Source organism: Hyperoodon ampullatus, assembly GCF_949752795.1.
Source record: "Hyperoodon ampullatus genome assembly, chromosome: 10".
Lineage (NCBI taxonomy): Eukaryota > Metazoa > Chordata > Mammalia > Artiodactyla > Ziphiidae > Hyperoodon > Hyperoodon ampullatus.
This window is the reverse complement of record NC_136923.1, coordinates 64,641,681-64,662,339: the sequence shown is the minus strand read 5'-3', so window position 1 is coordinate 64,662,339 and position 20,659 is coordinate 64,641,681. Positions and strand designations below refer to the sequence as shown.

Sequence of the window (20,659 nt, the reverse complement as noted above, 5' to 3'; positions counted from 1 at the left end):
TATTTTTAGGTACCTCATGTTGCTTCTCTTCTTTAGTTTAGTTGACCAATTGGCAGTTTTTTAAATATAGTAGCCTTCTCTTGCTACTCACCGTTCCAATCTCAGCTCACCAGACAATCTTTCTTTACTTTTCAAAAATCATTGCTGCAATATTGATAACTTAACTATAGCTACAGAATTTAATAAACATTAACGTGTATTGGGAAAGCAGAGGGAAGCTTCTCAAAGGGCTTGACACAACTGGGTTAGTTGAAAGCATCTGGTTATATTTGTGATGATACACATAAGCCAATATTCTTTTTCTTTGATAAAGGATCTTCAGTAGCTTTATAAATATTAACTCCACCCTGAGGTTCAAATTTAATTGTGTTTTTTTCTCTGGGAATAGTTTCTCATAATAGTGATATGAAGTCCATTATATTAGATGAAATAAAAATGTACTGGGGATGTCTAAATCACCTTATTGTTATGTCATAATTCCCAGTGAAGAAATTTTGGGGACTTATGGAGACTGGATACTAAGATATTTGTGTTTTTCCCTAATTTAATTAATGTGTTTGCCTAAGCACTTTCTCTTTTTTCCCTATGATAATTTGGTATTATTTAGCACAAAGTACTGAAAAATGTTAGTAATATAGTTAAATTGTGCAAATACTTTATTTTTAGTGTGTGACTTCTTTTTTCCTATAATTATTGAGATAAAAATATAACTATATTTTGTTCCTGTCAAGATACATTCAGTTCAGCATATTTCATAGAAGTCATTTAACTTAGGGAATTCATAGAGAATTCTCTCATTACTGCAATAATGAAGAATTAATCAAAAGGAAAAGATCCTAAGACATTAGAAGAAATCATTATTACTCATATTACATTATGAGGTTAAAAATGAAACCCTAGGTGAATTGAAAAATCACTGGGATAGGCATTCTGAAGGGTAATTTTCTGCAGTACAGAATAACCATGAACCTCAGTGCATGGTAACCTGGTCCACAGCAATTAGAGGTGGGGATCAATTAGCCAGGACATACTGCTGCTGTACAGCAAGCAGGGATGGCAGTGAGCAGTGACCATCCTGGTGAAGAACATCATGGGTCAAAAAATCAAAAACAAACCATGCTGGACACAGTATGAGAAGGACAGCAGGCACCTGGTCTTTATGTTTGGTGATTCACACTCTTACGTACTTGGTGATACTATAGGAACCACTCAGCTTTCAGTTATCATTCACTTCTCAGAGAGTAAAAGCAATATTGACACATCTGTCATAACCCCGAAAATATTTGCAATTTCAAAAAGAATAGAGATAGTGTAAGAACACAAATTTATCATGTGTCAGCCAAGTATATTTATGATTGCGCATCTGTTTGTTGACCACTTCCCTGATGTGGAAGCCTGGTCTCCCATTTAAGGGCAGAAAATCTTGAAAAAACATAACTATTAAAAAATATATATGTAACCCAATCTACAAGAAAGAAAGAGGAACTGTGAGTGTCAGAAATGAAGAGGGAGCTTCAGGTGGGAAAGTTAAGAAGAAGTTTAAGCTCTGGGGGAACACAGGTATGTCAGAACCCAGGTGACAGGAGCCAGGAGCTTAGAGTGTAGCTTTCACTATATAATGAGTCAGAGCTGTGGATGAATCCTTTGTGTGCATCCAGGAACCTAGAAGACCACATGGCCATGAAGCATGTGATAGAAATAGACATAAATCCTCCCACCATCTTTAATCTACACTCTTGGGTGGTAATATAGTCATCCATGAGAAAATGGGTCCTAAACCTGTGAAAGTTGAAGATGTGGGGACCTGCCACCCTGTAAGTTCAGGAATATGAAGGTGATGAAATAAAACGGAAACTGGTCCAGAATCAGTGAAATACCTGGGCCCCCCATTAGGGCAAATGTGAAATGTATTGTAGGCATGGTTTCCCAACCCAGGTTTTCTCAGATACCTACAGAAATCATCACTGAAATTACCCTGACTGAAGAGGAGCTCAAAATCAAAACTAAAAAGCCATCAAATTAGTAAAGAACATCATGGGGCAGAGGCATGAAGGAGAGACAACAGATACAAGAAACAGGGGATTTAGCCAAGAGACATTATAGAAATATCTGGAATGAATTTATAAATATAATAAAGTGTTGAAATAGCTAAAAGGAATTATGGATACCATAAAGAAGATTTGATAAAGAACCAAACTGAACTTCTAGAAGTTAAAAATAATGTGATTAAAATATAAAATTCAATGGCCATGTTAAATGTATTAATATACTGCTGAAGAAAAATGTGTTAACCATCAGGCTTATATGTGGAAACTATCCAGAATACAGCATAAAGAGATAAAAAATATGACAGGGAATTTTATAGAAATGGAGGATGGATTCAGAAGACCCAACATATATTTAATCAAAGCTCCAAAGAAGAGATTAGATATAATGGGAGAGAGGCAATATTTGAAGTAATTCCTGGAGAATTTTCCAGAAATGAAGAAAGATATGTATTCTCAGAATGAAGGACTACACCAAGCCCCCAAAAAGGATACATAAAAAGAAGTCCATGCTCAGACACATCATAGTGGAATTACAGAATGTCATGGAGAAAAATCTTAAACGCTAAGCAAATGTGAAGATGGATGATCCAAGTTATGATGTTTACATTGACAGCAGTAACAGAAGTCAGAGCAAGTGGGCAGTCCTCAAAATGCTGGGAAATAATAACTATTACCTTAGAATTCTATGTCCAAGTAAACTGTCATTCAGGATGAGAACAAAATAAAAACATTTTCAGACAAAGCCCAAGACAGGAAGTTCTGAAAAAACTACCAGAGCATTTACTTCAGCAAGAAGGAAACTAAATCCAGAAGAAAGGAGTGAAATTCACAAACCAAGGATGATGAAACAATATTAGCCTCCTCTTTAATTTACAGCAATTAAATTTTTTTTCATGAAATTATGAAAACTTTATTTTCTAATATGAGTAATTTAATGAAAAAATCTGTTATTTGTTTCATTTTGCTGTACATAAATATAAGTAGCTAAAAATGTTGATAAGTTTGAGTAAAATACAGAGTATACAGTGCATGACATATTACAACACCTTGAAGAATTTTTGATGTCTTACGCTAGTACTTATGTTAAGATGCTAAGGAAAAGCAACATAGAAAACATCATATTTACTATTATGTGAACTGAATAAAAATGTGTAGGAGAAATGTTGTAAGGCAATGTACCAAAAATGTAAAAAAAAAACATTTTTTGGTGGCATCATGATATTTTTTCTTTTACTTAATACCTGTCAAAATTCTACAAGGGACATGTATTATTTTAACAATAAAAAACTTCAGAATACTTAAAAACATAGATATATTATCTTACTAAATTATGAATTTCACTAAATAAACACTATGTTTATAATTTTGCAGGCAAACCTCGCCTCACCATCTTCTACAGTATCTGAGAGCCAGCTGGTACGTATCCTCTTACTAGACATATATCTGGTACTTTAGAAAATTCTGATCTTTTAAGACAGCTTTATATGAACAAATGTGAACTGAGAACAAATTGACTGTATATAAGTTTATTTGCTTACTTGTCTAGTAAAAGTTCACTGATTCTTTACTAAAGCTCCATGTGGTTGTTTTGCAAGTCACAGACATACATAAAAACATATATAGAACTTATTTGACAGTAACTTGCATCCTAGCAGTGGTGTTAGAATAGAATGGGCAAGGCCAGAAGGAAGATGCCAATGGAGGTTAGAGACAAGGACTCACTTCCGGATGGGAGAGATCAGAAAAGGGTTCAAGGACAAGGTAACCTTTGATCATGTAGAGTAGGTTCTGGACTTGAGGAAGTGAGATATTTCAGACAGGAAGATTATCATGTGGATGATCTAGACCAGGGATGAACAATAGAAATATAGTGTGAACCTCAAATACAAGCCACATTTGTAATTTAAAATTTTCTAAGAGGCATGTTAAAAAAGTAAAAAGAAACAGGTCACATTAATTTCAATAATACATTTTATTTATATACATATTATCATTTCAATATATAATCAGTATAAAATTGAGATTATTTTACATTCTTTTTGGGGGGGTAAGTAAAGTCTTTGAAATCTGCTATGTATTTTACATTTACAGTATACCTCAATTCAGGCTAGCCACATTTCAAGGGCCCAGCAAGGGGGCTGGTGGCTACTGTGTAGGACAACACAGATGTAGGCTCTAGAATCTGTTATTTATAGATAAAAATTTGATTAAGTAGGAAAATTACTTCCTCTAACAGTGTTTTGTGTTATTGTTACAGTGATGAGCAAATTGGAACCATGATATGCTACCTAGATATTACTAAATATTTTCTTTATTATCTTTTAAATTTTATTTTTTATAATTGTAAACTCCTTCAGTAAAAATGAATGAAAATATCTAGTAAAGCACTGTGAGACATTAAGAAGACAAAATCAGTTTAATACTGATTTTCCCCCCCATTTTAAGCAATTATTTCTGTGTCCTACATCCATTCTGTGTCCTACATCCATTCTGTGTCCTACATCCATCTTGTCACTATCATGCCAAAATGACAATGATATTTTTATTTGTAGTGCTGGAAAATCATAAAAAGTGTAGTTTGACTCTTAAAATAGCATGATTGAAGCAAATGGCTTAGGCATGTTGGTGTTTATACATTCAGTGTGTATATAGGGTGTGTTTGCGTGTGTGTGCATGTGTGTGTGCGAAGTGTTATTTTAGTGTCAGTTGATTTAGGATAGTGGCCGGCAGTATAGGATAGTTGAAAGAATGCTGGAACGGGGTCAGGAGACCCATCTTTTACTTCCTGCTCTGACGCTAACTACTGGGCTGACAGTGGAGAAGTCAAGAATCTGGGAGACTGGGCTTCAATCTTCTAAATGAACAAGGAGACCATTCGATTACACTCTGTCCAAGCCTCTCTAAGGCAGTGAGTCCATGGTTACTAGCTCAGGGGAGTGAAGGAGTTGCCATGGAAACAAGAGGTACAATAACATCGTGAAGTTGAACAGTTTCCCAGTTTAGATATGGAACTATTGTTACAACTATTTTAATATTTAAAATAATGATATATGTACTTGTTTCTTGAGAATAATGTGTGAAAATTAAGAAATATTTTGTATACTCAACATAGATACAACAGATTTTAGATGTTGAATGTGTGTGAGTGTGTATATATATATTATCAGACTGACATACACACATATATATATATATATATAGATAGATAGATAAATATCAGTTCTTGACTTAATATTTTAAGAAACTATTTCAAAGAAGCAAATATATATAATGATTTCATAAATTAAGACATAGTATAAATGACCCATTGTAAATGTAATAAGTGAGCTTTTTTGGCCAATCAAATAATTCTATGTATTTGATGTTTGTGTTCTGAGAAAAATACGAAGTGTTGCTTTGACTGACTTTGATGATAATTTTTTTGCATTTACTTTAGACCTTTTCTCTAGAGAGTTCAAGGAATTTCTTAACCAAGTTTTAAGTTAAGTTTTAATCCCAAAATTCACTTGAGATCTAGGTAGGTTTGTGAAGGGATTATTATCAAACAGGCTATCACACACAAAAAGAACATCTCTTGGATGGATGTAGTTATTCAATTTAATCACTGTCTTCTACTTCATGATATTAACCCTGTATTTACATTCTGTGAATATAGAATAGAGTAGAAGTAATTGCATGCAAGGGATGCTATATGGATTTGCTTTTTTAAGGATTTGTAATATTTTCACTCTTAAACATTGTAATTTATGAATGAATTATATTTTTATGAATGGATTTCTAATATTTGCCATCATGAACTCTCTTCAAGGTTAAGTTCTGAGTAATTTCAGTAAATAAGAATGCCTTTGAAAAACAAATATGTATATATACACACACAGTATGTGTGTGTGTTTATAACATATACTATACATATAGATGTCATATGACAGGTAATTCTGATAGCACACTCACACATATACATATTGCTTTTTGGTTATATGTGTGTGTACATATGTATAGCACATAAAAACAAAATTTTGGGGAACACATGATAGATTATAGTTAAATTATGTAAGTAAATATTGTATGTTTTGCATAAAATAAGCAATTAATTTTATTTGACTCCTATTTTAGGGGAGAAATGTAATAAATTGAAGTGAAAATAAATGTTGAATTGCTATGATAGCACAAGCTTAATAAAGAAGCCATTTTGCTTTTGAGCTTTGGCTTTTTAAGAATATATCGTTTTTTCATATTTTTTCTTTTTAACGTGGCTTAGCTATTTGTTTGTTAACATTGCAACTGTACCCATTGAACACTGGAAGGAAAAAAAGAAATATGACCTTGCCCCTTACTCTTAAAATATTTCCAATGTTTACTCTAAAAACCAAATTATGTAGTATTAGGCTTAGAGAGAAGTGTTTTGGGGGTCCTTATGAAACTAGTTCACCATTTTGTGCCTCAGTTTCTCTTCTTCTATTAAACAGTAATGCAGTATATCAAAACTGGGAAGGACTTAGAGATGAGGATGTTTTAAATACACATCTAGAAAATGGAGGTTGGGACAACTGTACTGTCAACCTGAAAGCGTTATTGTAAGGCTCACATATCATAAAATGTGAAGTTGCCAAAGTAGCCCTCTACATACAGGGTGGGGGGGTGTGTTATTATTGCATATAAAGTCTCTGCAATATTATCTCTGAGATTTAATGAGTGGCCATTTTTTACAGATAAAGAAACAGAGGGTCACAGAATTTGAGTAGATCAACTAAGATCACAGTGTTCATGGTCATCTTTGTACTGTGTGACTTTCAAAAGGAATCATTATTAATTTTAGATAATTCAAAGAGAATAAAAAAGGCTGATGAAGGAGTTGGGAAATAGGGAAGTGTGACTTCCACCAGGCACATGTGATCACTTTCTGAAGAGAAGGGGCTGAGTAGAATCAGTTAGGGTCCTGAGGTTTCACACCTGTGGATAGTGCATCCCCTGGCATCAGAAAGGGAACAAAAGGAAAGGAAGATCCGGATCTAGGCTGAACCTTCACAAAGCTTTCCTAATTCCTGAGCTGACTCATCATAATATTAACAGAGGTTGGTGGGGTCTCTTTTCTCTGGGTAGGAAAACAGGTTGGGCTTTATAAGATGGGTAAGCACTGGTCTTCCTTGGTAATAGGTAAGGGAACCTGGTTTAGGAGATATTTGGCTTTTGCTTTTGAAATTTCATGCCATTGCAAAATGCTCATTGTTGCCCAAGATGGAATACTGAATCTAGAGAGTACAAAACAATAGATTTAAAAAATAAACCACATGGTTATGTATAGGTAAAAGCAAAATGGAGCTTACTGGAACACTGTACAGAAGAGGCGCTTAACCTTGCAGATACTTTGTTCCCAGTTCTGAAAGCCAACTGATGTGTCCTGTTTTAGTGGTGCATGACTGATCTTTCTAAGGGCCCTTGAGTTCTCTGTTGTTCAGAAAATGCAGCCCTGAAAGCTTTTGCATAGAACTAATGTCTTCTTCAAGCTTGAAGGCAGTTTGTCCTTGAATAATTTTCCTTGACACTACATGCTCAAGTGCTACAGCGTTTATCATGTATGCCTCTTCAGGTCTGAGTCATGCTATTTTCTTTTAACTGTTGAAATATTTCAAACTGGCCAATCTGTGTTGTGTACATTCCAAAAAAATATTTTTGGAGCTGTGAGCTGTGGTTTATAATTATTGAAATCCTGCATATGTTTATTTTAATACAGCTATCATAGTAATTATAAAATATATTTTTGGTAAAATCTCATCAGATAAGTATTCTCCTGGGTAGTCTAGATCATTTGGTATCAATACTCTGTATTATAAGTGCAAAAACAGGAAAAAGGAAAGGTTTTTTTTTTCCTTTCAAGTTCCTTTTATGATTTCTTTTTCTTTACAAATTTCTGTCACGCATATGATCTCATTAGATTCACACAATCATGTTGTGAGTTATTATGGCATTAATTGTTATTTCCATTATTCTGATGGAAAAAACCCTGAAGTCTAGAAATCTACCATGTGTCAACATTCCCACACCTAATGGGTGGTATTAAAAACTGTCTGCCCCCTCCTCCCTAATCTTGGAAGCTTTGCTCTGTACTATAGTGTTTTGAAATTTGAGATGTTTCTTTGAGGGGGAAAAAAGAAGTGTAAGTATTTGCTTCAAGCATATAATATTTTTATTTAAAAAAAAGAATTAGAGTTAATAAATTTTTATTAATTGTGAGTGAATCAGCTAAATAATTTAGAAAATATTGCTTTTGTCAACAGTCTTGACTAGGAGAATGTTTTTGAGTTTCTCTGAGCTTGTTGCCACAGAAATTCTAAAGAAAAAAAAAATAACACCGGAGAATATAGACAAGACAGAAGCAAATGGCTAAAAGAAGCAGCGATGGTACTTTCACAACTCCTTGGATCCATCAAATTAGCGAGACTCACAGAATTTTCTATATGATGTGTTTTATTACTTTCTTGTTGTTTTTTTTTTACACATCTTGTTTCTTCAAAAAGATAGAAATAAACCCTTGAAAACTGGGATCCTATTCTTTATTTCTTTCCTTTTCTTATCACATGACTCCAGAGCTTACTACCTCAGTCAAAGGCAATTAAAAACACCAGTTCACTAGTTGGAGTTAATTTATGAAAAACGTGGTTCTAAGAAGGCATTATCCGTATAATGGATTCTCTAGGTCAGTGTTGACAGTTAGTTTTCAACTTTGGTCTCCAGCCAGAGGCAGTACCAACTTGTTGTCATAGAATTATGATTATAAGTTCCAAAGGACAGAAACAATATCTATTTTCACAGCGCTCGAGTAGCAATATTCAAGAATAAGTGTATACTTGATGAGTTATAAACACAAATGAATAGTGGGATCAGTGCCCCACAGGTCATTAAAACCTGACCCCAGGCCCCGGGACTCCACATACTGTATCTCTTGGATTTCTTCTCCCTTAAGACTAATAATAGAGTTAGATGTGAGCTCCCAAGTTCCACCCACTCTTGAATTCTCCAAAGAAGGTGATATCATTTTCTTCCATGTTAAGACTTATTGCTTATCACTGCAATCAAACAGGGGGAAAAAGAAATGATTTTTTTAAAATAAAGAGAGTTAAAATCTTGCAAAGTCCTTAAAAATGTGGCCTCTGGTCCCTGGTCTTGACTTCCTGTATCATTGGAGATGATAACTTCGGCTTTCTACTCTTTCTTATCTCTGAGGGTGGAGCTCACAAACTCACATTCATTTTTCTGGTCCCCTAGGGGTGAAAGGCATGTAGATCTTCTATCTGGTGAAGTTCCTTCTTCCTGGTTATACTGTAATCAAAAAGTCAGTCCAGGAAAAATAAGGGGAGACCCATACTGGATCATAGCCAGCATATTGAGCTTCTGCCTGTCAATTAGTTTATTCATTCTTCAAATGTCTATTTAGCATCTATTAGGTTCCCAGCACAGTTCTAGGTTTTGGAGAGATAACAGTGAAGAAAACAATGATCTCTGGCCTCACAGATCTTAAATACATTCTAGTGGAGGAAGGAAGAAAATAAACATAAACTGAGCTCAGATAGTGTTATGTACTATGGAAAAAAATAGGGTGAGTAAGAGGAGGTGGGGATTGATATTTTACATGGGTCATTAGGGAAAACCTGTCTGCTAATAAGGTGGCATTTGAGCAGAGACTTGAAGAATTGAAAGAGAGAGTCCTGGAAAGGGAGAAGAGAGTTCCAGACAACACAAAGAGCAAGTTCAAACTCCCAGAGTAGGGAACACAGTGTGTGCCAGAGTGGAGAGTGAGGGAGAGAGAGGGGCAGTAGCAGGAGACAAGATTGGAAAGGGAGAAGCTGGTTGGAGAGTGAAAGATTAGGTCATATGGAGTCTTGAAGGCATCACCCTGCAGGCTTTATAAGGGTTTGGGTTTTTACTCTAAGTGAGAAGATGAGGCATTAGAGTGCTTTGGCTGGAGTCCTGTGATGTGGATTGATTTACTCAGTGATTGTTCTGTGCTTAACTCACCTGAATTGTGAGCCCTCTGAGTACAAGGGTTAGGTCTTATTCATCTGGGTAGACACTACAGTTCCTGACATAGAATAGGTCTCACTTGGCAAAATGCCTGCAGAGAGCATCTGATAGATGGTCTGATAGAGGAATGCTTCAGAGCTCCAAGACAATGGTTGCTTTGTCTTTAAGGCACTTCAAAAATGTCAAGAATACACACATATACATATATGTCATACATACATATATGTCAAGAATAACACATATGTATATGCATACATATATGTATAGCAACATACACACATATGCTATACATATGTCAAGAATATACACATATATGTGTGTATATACATGCATACATATGCATATATATACACATATATATGTATAGCAACATATACATATATATGTATAACGGAATCACTTTTCTTTACACCTGAAATTAACACAATATTGTAAATCAACTATACTTCAGTTTAAAAAAAAAGACTTAATCAGTATTGTGCAAACTACTCTTCTCATCAAAGCAAATGGAGAGCAGAGTTGTCCATGATTGTTGGGATCTAGCACTCTTGGAATTGTGTCAAGAAGAATATAAACAGGCAGACTCCCCATCCACTAAAAGCCCATATGTACTCCTGGCTCTAATGAGGTTCTCAGATTTTAAAACTTACAATAACAGAATCACAGTATTCTGTTATCAGAATCACAGTATTCTGGTTCCAGTTAAAAATAAAACATCTGCCTACCCATTTCTGCAATGATAATGTTTTTTTTCTGAAGGTGGGGGAAATATTTTACTAGCAAGAATGAAAGATTAACCTTTTTTTTTTTTTTTTTCAAAATATAGCTCCAAAAGAGGGGGGAAAAGTCTTACATCCACTGTAAATCAATTCTCAGGAGATTCATCACAATACATTGAAATTTGTTATTTAGAGAACCTTCTTGTTGTTCTTTCTGTGCTCTTTCTGCTGGCTATGGGAGTCATTACCTGTTTTTATTTCTTCACATAGGCTGGAACGAAAATTATGATGTAGCTTTCCCTGGCATTGTAAGAATGACATTTGTTTGTATCACTCACGAGTCTAGCTGGATCTGTCGATTCTTCAGCAGCTAAAACATTAAGGAAGGGCCTCCTCGGGTTAGTTTAGCTGTCATATTGCTGGCAATGATCATCTTAGAGTAGCTCACCTTTTTAGAGTCTTCTCACTTGTTAATCTAATTTCCTTTGTTTTTGTTTGGATGCAGACTTAGCAAATTAGGTTTGCCAGAATTAGCAAACCAGTCTACTTGGAGTCTGAAGATACCAGGTGACTATGAGCAAGGATGCAGCATAGATTAGGAATTGATAAAGGACAATCTGTTCTAAGCCTTATGCAGTAACTTTGTGTGGTGTTGTTCTTGAAGAGGCAGGAATGTAAATAATCAAATGTGCCATTATTCATTATTAAAGGACCTAATCATGCAGGAGGATTAGAATCCTTTAGTAGATGGTCCAGACAGGTCGAATGGATTTTCCCAAGGTCATAGAGTCTATTAACACTATTGCAAAAATCAAAATCTATGTCCTTGTACTTTCCCCCCACCAATATCATGCTGCTTCTTGGGACTGGATTTTATACCAAGTCCAGAGAAATATCAGTATAAATTTTGATGTCTGGTTGTGCAAACTACAGAATCCTTTAGGAGGCTGAATGTAGTGTTTGTGCCCTGCTTAAGGTAAGAAAACCTGGATTTACTAAGACTAGTGAAAAGAAAAGTAAAATGACATGTGATGAGTTAACCATGGCCTAAGTCATGAATGTGGCAGTTGGCAGTGGAAATAAAACAGAAGAAATGGATTTAGAAGGAATCAAAAACATAAAAATACTAGGACTTTGTTAGTGATTGCCCAGAGGACGTTATAGAGAGGTGGGTGTTTAAAAATCATGTTAAGTTTCTCTCTATGCTATTTCTCTCCATCTCTATCTCTGGAGTAGGCATCAGAGTAATTAAAATCCTGGGTTTATGACCAGACTAGACCTGGATTAAACCTCGACTTGTTCACATATTAACTGCGTGGCTTTGGCATGTGACTGATTCTAAGTCTCTCACAGGGTTGTTGATAAGGAATTGATGAGATAATCAATTTAAAATATTGAATGTAGTGCCTGTAAGATATGGAATCTGGGTCTATGGGATAATGATGATGTCATTATCTGCAATGAATCCTCAGGTGTTTTGAGCCTGGTTTCAAAGCATGTGGAATGGTATGAGCAAGGTGCAGAGGCTGCCATTAACAGGATTGATCAGTACACCATGGTTTATGGAGAGTACATGAGGTTCAGAATTGGGTCAACAAGGTTTGAGTTTCAATTTGACCAAAGGCCAAGACACAGTTAGGTGTGGAGGGTTTGGTTAAAGGTTATAGGGCAGGAAGTGTGAACAATGTCAAAGGCAAACTATGTTTAGTCTTCCTTTGCCTGGAGTTGCCTTCCCTGTCCATGAAATGCTGGCTGGTAAGTGACAGCAAATTATGGTGCAGGAGAAAAAACAGGACTGAGGAAAGAGGTAAAGAATATAATGGAAGAATTGGAGCAATTGTACTGAGACCAAATAAGCAAACTAGAATGAGGAAAATTCAGAGATTTCAGGTAGACCAAAGCCTAGGAACACAAAGTCCAAGAAAAGAGCAGGTGGAAATAGAGGAAATAGGGAAAGAATCCTTGTTCAATTGCCAGGCAACTATCAAATCCAGGAAATTCATAGCAACAAAAGACATCAAACCTGATAGAGAAATAAGCATGAAGCGTCAGTAACTGATTCTGATATTAAAGCTACTGGATATCCAGCCAACCAGAGGACTGTTTTTTCTGCATTCACCCTGGAGGATGATGATCCCAAGAGAGATGATCTGAGTGGAAGTTTCCAGGCCAGGATGACCCAAAACATCCACCTGCTAGCAATGCAGGAACCAGGGCATCAAGTTTCTCTGGCAGGAGGATTCTTACAGCATATCAAGTGCTTCTGGTCAGATTTCTTCCCTCTGCTTTCATCTTTTTGCTGGTGCCGTTAAGCTTAGTTTCTAAACTTCCATGTTGGTTTTAGAACCTGGTAAGCCCTGAGTACCAGAATTGTACTGATTTCCTGCTTCCCAAAGGAGCAGGAGAGAAGGTACACGAGTAGGAGCAGCAGGAAGGAGAAATGAAACAGGAAGTCACGTGGAAAAGAGAGATAGGAAATCTGGACAGTTTCAGATCATGACCCGGGTATCAAGTGTCTCCCTATGACAGGTGGCTGTAGAAATCAGCACCTGCTTGAGCTTTGTTCTCGTGCTGAGTTCATTGGAGGATATTACTCTCATATGTATACTCAACTGTGTGACTTCATGCATAATTGGTTGTTACTTGCTCATCTTTTCCCCTGAAGAGAAATCAGAGTTTCTTAAGTGGGATATATTTCCCTGCCTGGGGAAGATAGAGATTTTTCTCAATCTTTATTCCCCCAGTTGGCATAGATATGAAAGCCAGCTGGGAAAATATGGGTTGAAAAAAATATTGCAGAGTGGCATTTATTCAAGACTCAAAACATAACGGATGGCTTATAGGGCAGAGAGATAGATGTCCTCCCTTAAGCCTTAACTCGAGAGCATCATCACAGACTGAGGAGAGCTAATTTACTGTTTTCTGAAATGAAATGGGCTTGAGAAAAATGATTACAGCAAAATGCTCAAACAGAAAAAGCATCACAACTTTTTACTGAATTCTTGTTTGGGATGTTTTTTGGAAACTTATCAATCATTTTGTGGAATTTTACAGTGTAACAAGATTTTGGTGTTTGTGAAACATCATTTTGAAATTGCCCCAAACTAGATTCCTCTCTCTCTCTCTCTCGTCAGACTGACATTGGGTACAAATCCATGAATCTGAAATGACTGGTCTATTCACTCAAACTCTTTTGATTGCAAGTTATAGGAGTCAACCTGAATTGGAAAAAAAAGGGAAATTTGTGTAAAAGAAAAGGAAAAGCTTAGGGAGCCTCAGAGAAGAAATTCAGCTGGGTCCCAGGAATGTTTTGGAATTCAATTCTGGAAAGCCCTCAAGTGTGTCTCTTCTCCATACACTTTGCTGTATTTTTCTTGATCTCATCAGATCTGCTTTTATGGCAGATTAAGTCTTTCCCATATCTCCCAAATCCACGTATCATAATTTCAGTCTCCCAGCATGGCCACAGAGCAGTTTAAAGCAGTGTTCCATATTCATGGAAGAGAACATCTGTGTGCTACCTAACCCCCATCCCCTTGAGTCAGAAAGCTACACTTGGTTTCATCATACACAGTCTGAACATGGCTTCTGGGATTTTAGGGTTTCCAGAAAAAGAAAGTTGTTTTGGGATTTCTGGATTGTACTAGATTCGTCTATCCTATCATGCTCCAGATGAGTATGCTGCCTAGCACCGAGGATGCTCTCAATAAATATTTGTCAAATGAAATATTTATTGACTGAATATGCTGGCAAGGATATAGGAACATGTTTGACTAGATAAATGAAGATGTTTTTGCATTTTGAACGTCATAATAGTAGATCTTAATGAGTTGATTGTGCTGTAACAGGTAACTAAAACTAAAGTTACATTAGTTAAAAATCATTTGATTTCTAGCTGTATTTATGTATTTATAAAATCATTTTAAAATAAAAAAAATTGCTGTGAGAACAAATGAATGACTTAATATACCTATGTATTCATTTTAATAGTATTTTTTCCTTTATTTTTTTAAAAATTTGATATTCATGAAGACGAAGCCTGGAGTAATTCGCCCCGTACCTATAAAATCCAAAATATTACTGAAAAAAGAGGAGGAAGTCTATGAACCCAACCCTTTCAGTAAATACCTGGAAGAGCACAGTGACTTCTTTTCTGAGCAGGTGAGTGTGCATATGAGAAAGTCTTTGATATTTGGATAAATAACTGTACAAAATATAAAGATGCCTCTATGAATATGGTGTGTGCAAGAAAATGTTTGTGATTGGAATATCCTTAGTAATAAAAAAGATCTATTTTTTTACATAATAAAACAATTCTTAAGTATTTTCAGGATGATATTTTGAAGTATTTAAATGCTTTTTCCTAAAATTTTTCTACCTAGTGCTGGTATTGTTTTGGGGACCAAGATGTTACTTCTTATAAAGACATCATGGAGTCGCTGATTAAATGAGTCATAGAGGTGCTGCAGTCTTATTTCTAAAATCCTGCTTCCTTTTGAAGCAATGCAATGCTTTAGGTTTGGTATATTAGTATATTTGACAGAAGATCTATTGTTTGGATTCATATCAACATAATAGAGATGATGTGATACCCTAGATTGAGTGTTACTAGATAGGGAATAAGGGCTTAAGTTATTTTAAGGCATCATTGTTTTTTTGGTTTATGTGAAAAAAAGGTATACTATCTTCTCCTTATATATCCTATATGTTGAAGAAGGTATAATGGAAGGTTGTTGATATTCAGGAAAAACATGAAAATACACATTTTTGCAATATAAAATTTCATAAATTATCTCAAAGGGAAACCTTACATCTTTATTTGTCTTCTTCAAATGCAACAAAGAGACATGGGTTATATATTTTATATCTCAAACATTATTACATGCTTCAGCAATGCAAGCAATCCAGAAATCTTTGTGGATACAACCAGGATATGCAAGATCACCACGACATTTGGTAATCTATAATAGAATAGACTTGCAAAAGAACATAAGGTGCTATACTCTTTTTAAAGTTCAGTTTGAAAATGATAACTAAAAATATTCTTGAAAATAGAAATTATGGTCATATTTGTGAAACATAAGAAATATCTTGTCTCCTATTATACTAGCTCTATGACACTGAGCAGGGTATTTCATCTTGCCCAGTTTGTGTCTTAATGCATAAAATGAGGCATTCAGAAGAGGTACTTTTTAAGGATCCTTCAAATTCGAAAATCTGTGTTATTTAAAACCTAAGAACTGTGAGTAGGCTAAAAGCCTTGAAAAAGTTCATTATAAATACTTTCTCATGCTTAGCTACAGTTTTTATTATAAAATGGAGATGATAATATTTTCTGCTTATTTATATATACTTTGTGAAGACATAGGATTTCAATAAGTTAAACATTTTTAGGAGACACTAATATCATTGAAAATGATAATTAGAGGCAATTATTCTCATTTTATAGAATAAAAGGGAGCCCTCAATTAATTAAATTAAATAAGGAAATCTTGTTGATATATAAGGTGCGTTCACTAAATCTGCACATAAAAGAAATGGAAATTCCTGTTCAGAAAACATATTTCCATCATCAATGAAAATATTTATTAGATATCTATTGCTTATATGACACAGATATTTTAGAGGCTTAATGTGACATTTTAGACAGTATGGGATTATTATAAAAATTTATAAAAGTAATCTAGTATTATATGACAAAAATGCCAACAGTTAAAATAAATTTCACATATTATCTATGCAACATATTCTTCAAATATGATCTAATACTATAAAATAAAAATTTTGTTCTTTTGCATTAGTATAATTTTAAATTTATGCATTTTACCTTAAACAAGATTCTTTGTAGAATGTCAAGTTAATCTACCTATAATTTATCACAATTTACTGTCCTCTGGAATGATAAACTCCATTTTCAGGTGTAGGAAATTCTTTTCATTAAAAGGAGTTGCCAGTTCTTTTCATAGCTTTTCCTGACTATACAGCAAGTTTAAAGCTCTGTTTATGTACACCATAAACCTATGTATTTTCAGATAATTTGTAGAAAATTTGAGTTCTTCTGCAAGTATTTTGGTGGTGCATAGACTTATTTATATTTTCTTTCAATCAGTTTATTCTTGTGTGTATCCTAACTTCTGTGTCAGCAGACTGTCAGAATTGAAAGAAGTCTAGCAGAGCACTTAAAAGTGAATTCCAGACCTTCCCTGGTCTTATTCATTGACCTTGCAGGAGAGGAAAAATGAATATACTAGGAAACAAGGAAGCTGCATATACTATCAACTGGCCTCTACATGGAGCTATAACCACCACTTCATTGTAGCCAGAATCTACAATGGAGGCAGATACAAAAGACAGCTCACAAGCATAAATGCTGAAAGCTCCTTAAATAATGAATTGAGTAAAAAAAATTGTGATCACAGCATGGCTACTTCATCAGAACTTAACTCAAATTCAGTTCTGGTCGCTATTGCATTCTCTTTTGCTGCTGCCACAGAATAAATTGAATGGTTCTAAACTCAGTTGATCTCACCACCCATCCATGTAATGGAAAATTCTTTAGCCCGACAGTTGAGCCAAACTGAAACAGCTCACATTCACTGATCTGCCCTGTCCTGGGGACAGTCCCACATGACAGGAGATGTTGGATAGGATTGTTAAGTCCATGAATTTCCCCTAGCAGCTTCACTGTCATAAAATATGATTTCAAAACTCTCTGTTACAAAAAGTTACACACCAAAGATGATGAGACAAGACAAAAATGTATTTACTGTAGCATAAGAAGGTACAACCAGGCAGACTTTTGAATTTATAATGAACTGAAGAGTTGCCTGGAGATAGTCCCTGAGTACTAAAAGCAAAGTTTGAAACCAAATGCTGAATCAAGTAATTGAAACTTATTAATCAACAACTTTTACATCAAAATGGCATAGGCCAGGAAGCATCATTCTATTTTTTTTTTAAATTTAACACCTTTACTGGAGTATTAATGCTTTACAATGGTGTCTTAGTTTCTGCTTTCTAACAAAGTGAATCAGCTATACATATATATATATATATATATATATATATATATATATATATATATATATATATATATGTATATATCCCCATAACTCCTCTCTCTTGCATCTCCCCCCCCACCCTCCCTATCCCACCACTCTAGGTGGTCACAAAACACTCAGCTGATCTCCCTGTGTTATGCCGCTGCTTCTCACTAGCTATCTACTTTACATTTGGTAGTATATAAAACTCTATGCCACTTTCTCACTTCATCCCAGCTTATCCTTCCCCCTCCCCATGTTCTCAAGTCCATTCTCTACATCTGTGTCTTTATTCCTGTCCTGAACCTAGGTTCATCAGAACCATGATTTTTTGTTTTGTATTGTTTTTTTAATTCCATAATATGTGCTAGCATGCAGTATTTGTTTTTCTCTTTCTGACTTACTTCACTCTGTATGACAGACACTATGTCCATCCACCTCACTACAAATAACTCAATTTTGTTTCTTTTTATGGTTGAGTAATATTCCATTGCATACATGTACCACTTCTTTAACCATTCATCTGTCGATGGACACTTAGGTTGCTTCCATGTCCTGGCTATTGTAAATAGAGTTGCAATGAACATTGTGGTACATGACTCTTTTTGACTTATGGTTTTCTCAGGGTATATACCCAGTAGTGGGATTGCTGGGTTGTATGGTAGCTCTATTTTTAGTTCTTTAAGGAACCTCCATACTGTTTTCCATAGTAGCTGTATCTATTTACATTCCCACCAACAGTGCAAGAGGGTCCCCTTTTCTCCACACCCTCTCCAGAACTTACTGTTTGTAGATTTTTTGATGATGGCCATTCTGACTGGTGTAAAGTGATGCCTCACTGTAGTTTTGATTTGCCTTTTTCTAATGATTAGTGATGTTGAGTATCTTTTAATGTGTTTGTTGGCAATCTGTATATCTTCTTTGGAGAAATGTCTATTTAGGTCTTCTGCCCATTTTTGGATTGGGTTGTTTGTTTTTTTGATATTGAGCTTCATGACCTGCTTGTAATTTTGGAGATTAATCCTTTGTCAGTTGCTTCATTTGCAAATATTTTCTCCCATTCTGAGGGTTATCTTTTGGTCTTGTTTATGGTTTCCTTTTCTGTGCAAAAGCTTTTGAGTTTCATTAGGTCCATTTGTTTATTTTTGTTTTTATTTCCATTTCTCTAGGAGATGGGTCAAAAAGGATCTTGCTGTGATTTATGTCATGGAGTGTCCTCCCTATGTTTTCCTCTAAGAGTTTTGTAGTGTCTGGCCTTACATTAAGGTCTTTAATCCATTTTGAGTTTATTTTTGTGTATGGTGTTAGGGAGTGTTGTAATTTCTTTCTTTTACATGTAGCTGTCCAGTTTTCCCAGCACCACTTACTGAAGAGGCTATCTTTTCTCCACTGTATATTCTTGCATCCTTTATCAAAATTAAGGTGACCATATGTGCGTGGGTTTATCTCTGGGCTTTCTATCCTATTCCGTTGATCTATATTTCTGTTTCTGTGCCAGTACCATACTGTCTTGATTACTATAGCTTTGTAGTATAGTCCGAAGTCAGGGAGCCTGATTCTTCCAGCTCTGTTTTTCTTTCTCAAGATCGCTTTGTTTATTCGAGGTCTTTTGTGTTTCCATAGAAATTGTAAAATTTTTTGCTCTACTTCTGTGAAAAATGCCATTAGTAATTTGATAGGGATTGCATCAAATCTGTAGATTGCTTTGGGTAGTAGAGTCATTTTCACAATGTTGATTCTTCCAATCCAAGAAAATGGTATATCTCTCCATCTATTTGTATCATCTTTAATTTCTTTCATCAGTATCTTATAGTTTTCTGCATACAGGTCCTTTGTCTCCTTAGGTAGGTTTATTCCTAGGTATTATATTCTTTTTGTTGCAATGATAAACGGGAGTGTTTCCTTAATTTCTCTTTCAGATTTTTCATCATTAGTGTATAGGAATGCAAGAGATTTCTGTGCATAAATTTTGTACCCTTCTACTTTGCCAAATTCATTGATTAGCTCTAGCAGTTTTCTTGTGACATCTTTAGGATTCTCTATGTATAGTATCATGTCATCTGCAAACAGTGACAGCTTTACTTCTTCTTTTCTCATTTGTATTCCTTTTATTTCTTTTTCTTCTCTGATTGCAGTGGCTAAATCTTCCAAAACTATGTAGAATAATAGTGGTGAGAGTGGACAACCTTGTCTTGTTCCTGATCTTAAAGGAAATGGCTTCAGTTTTTCACCATTGAGAACGATGTTGGCTGTGGGTTTGTCACATATGTCAATATACAGCTTTAATTATGTTGAGATAAGTTTCCTCTCTGCCTACTTTCTGGAGGAGTTTTATCATAATTCAGTGTTGAATTGTGTAGAAAGCTTTTACTGCATCTATTGAGATGATCATATGATTCTCCTCCTTCAATTTGTTAATATGGTTTATTCCATTGACTGATTTGTGTATACTGAAAAAATCCTTGCATTTCTGAGATAAAGCCCACTTGACCATGGTGTATGATCCTTTTAATGTGCTGTTGGATTCTCTTTGCTAGTATTTTGTTGAGGATTTTTACATCTATGTTCATCAGTGATATTGGCCTGTAGTTTTCTTTCTTTGTGACATCTTCATCTGGTTTTGGTATTAGGGTGATGGTGGTCTCATAGAATGAGTTTAGGAGCGTTCCTCCCTCTGCTATATTTTGGAAGAGTTTGAGAAGGATAGGTGTTAACTCTTTCCTAATGTTTGATAGAATTCACCTGTGAAGCGATCTGGTCCTGGGCTTTTTTTTGTTGGAAGATTTTTAATCACAGTTTCTATTTCAGGGCTTGTGGTTGGTCTGTTTCTATT

At 35.1% G+C, this 20,659-nt stretch overlaps 1 protein-coding gene across 1 annotated transcript in view; it reads left to right on the top strand.

Annotated features, from left to right (window-relative positions):
• Positions 1–20,659, top strand: part of MLIP (muscular LMNA interacting protein) — a gene marked incomplete at both ends in the record, with an annotated part of 294,935 nt that overhangs the window by 183,729 nt on the left and 90,547 nt on the right. The window contains 2 exons of the mRNA XM_079712627.1: positions 3,420–3,464; positions 14,819–14,947. Of these exons, the coding sequence (XP_079568753.1) occupies positions 3,420–3,464; positions 14,819–14,947 (174 nt within the window). The remainder of the gene's footprint in view (positions 1–3,419; positions 3,465–14,818; positions 14,948–20,659) is intronic.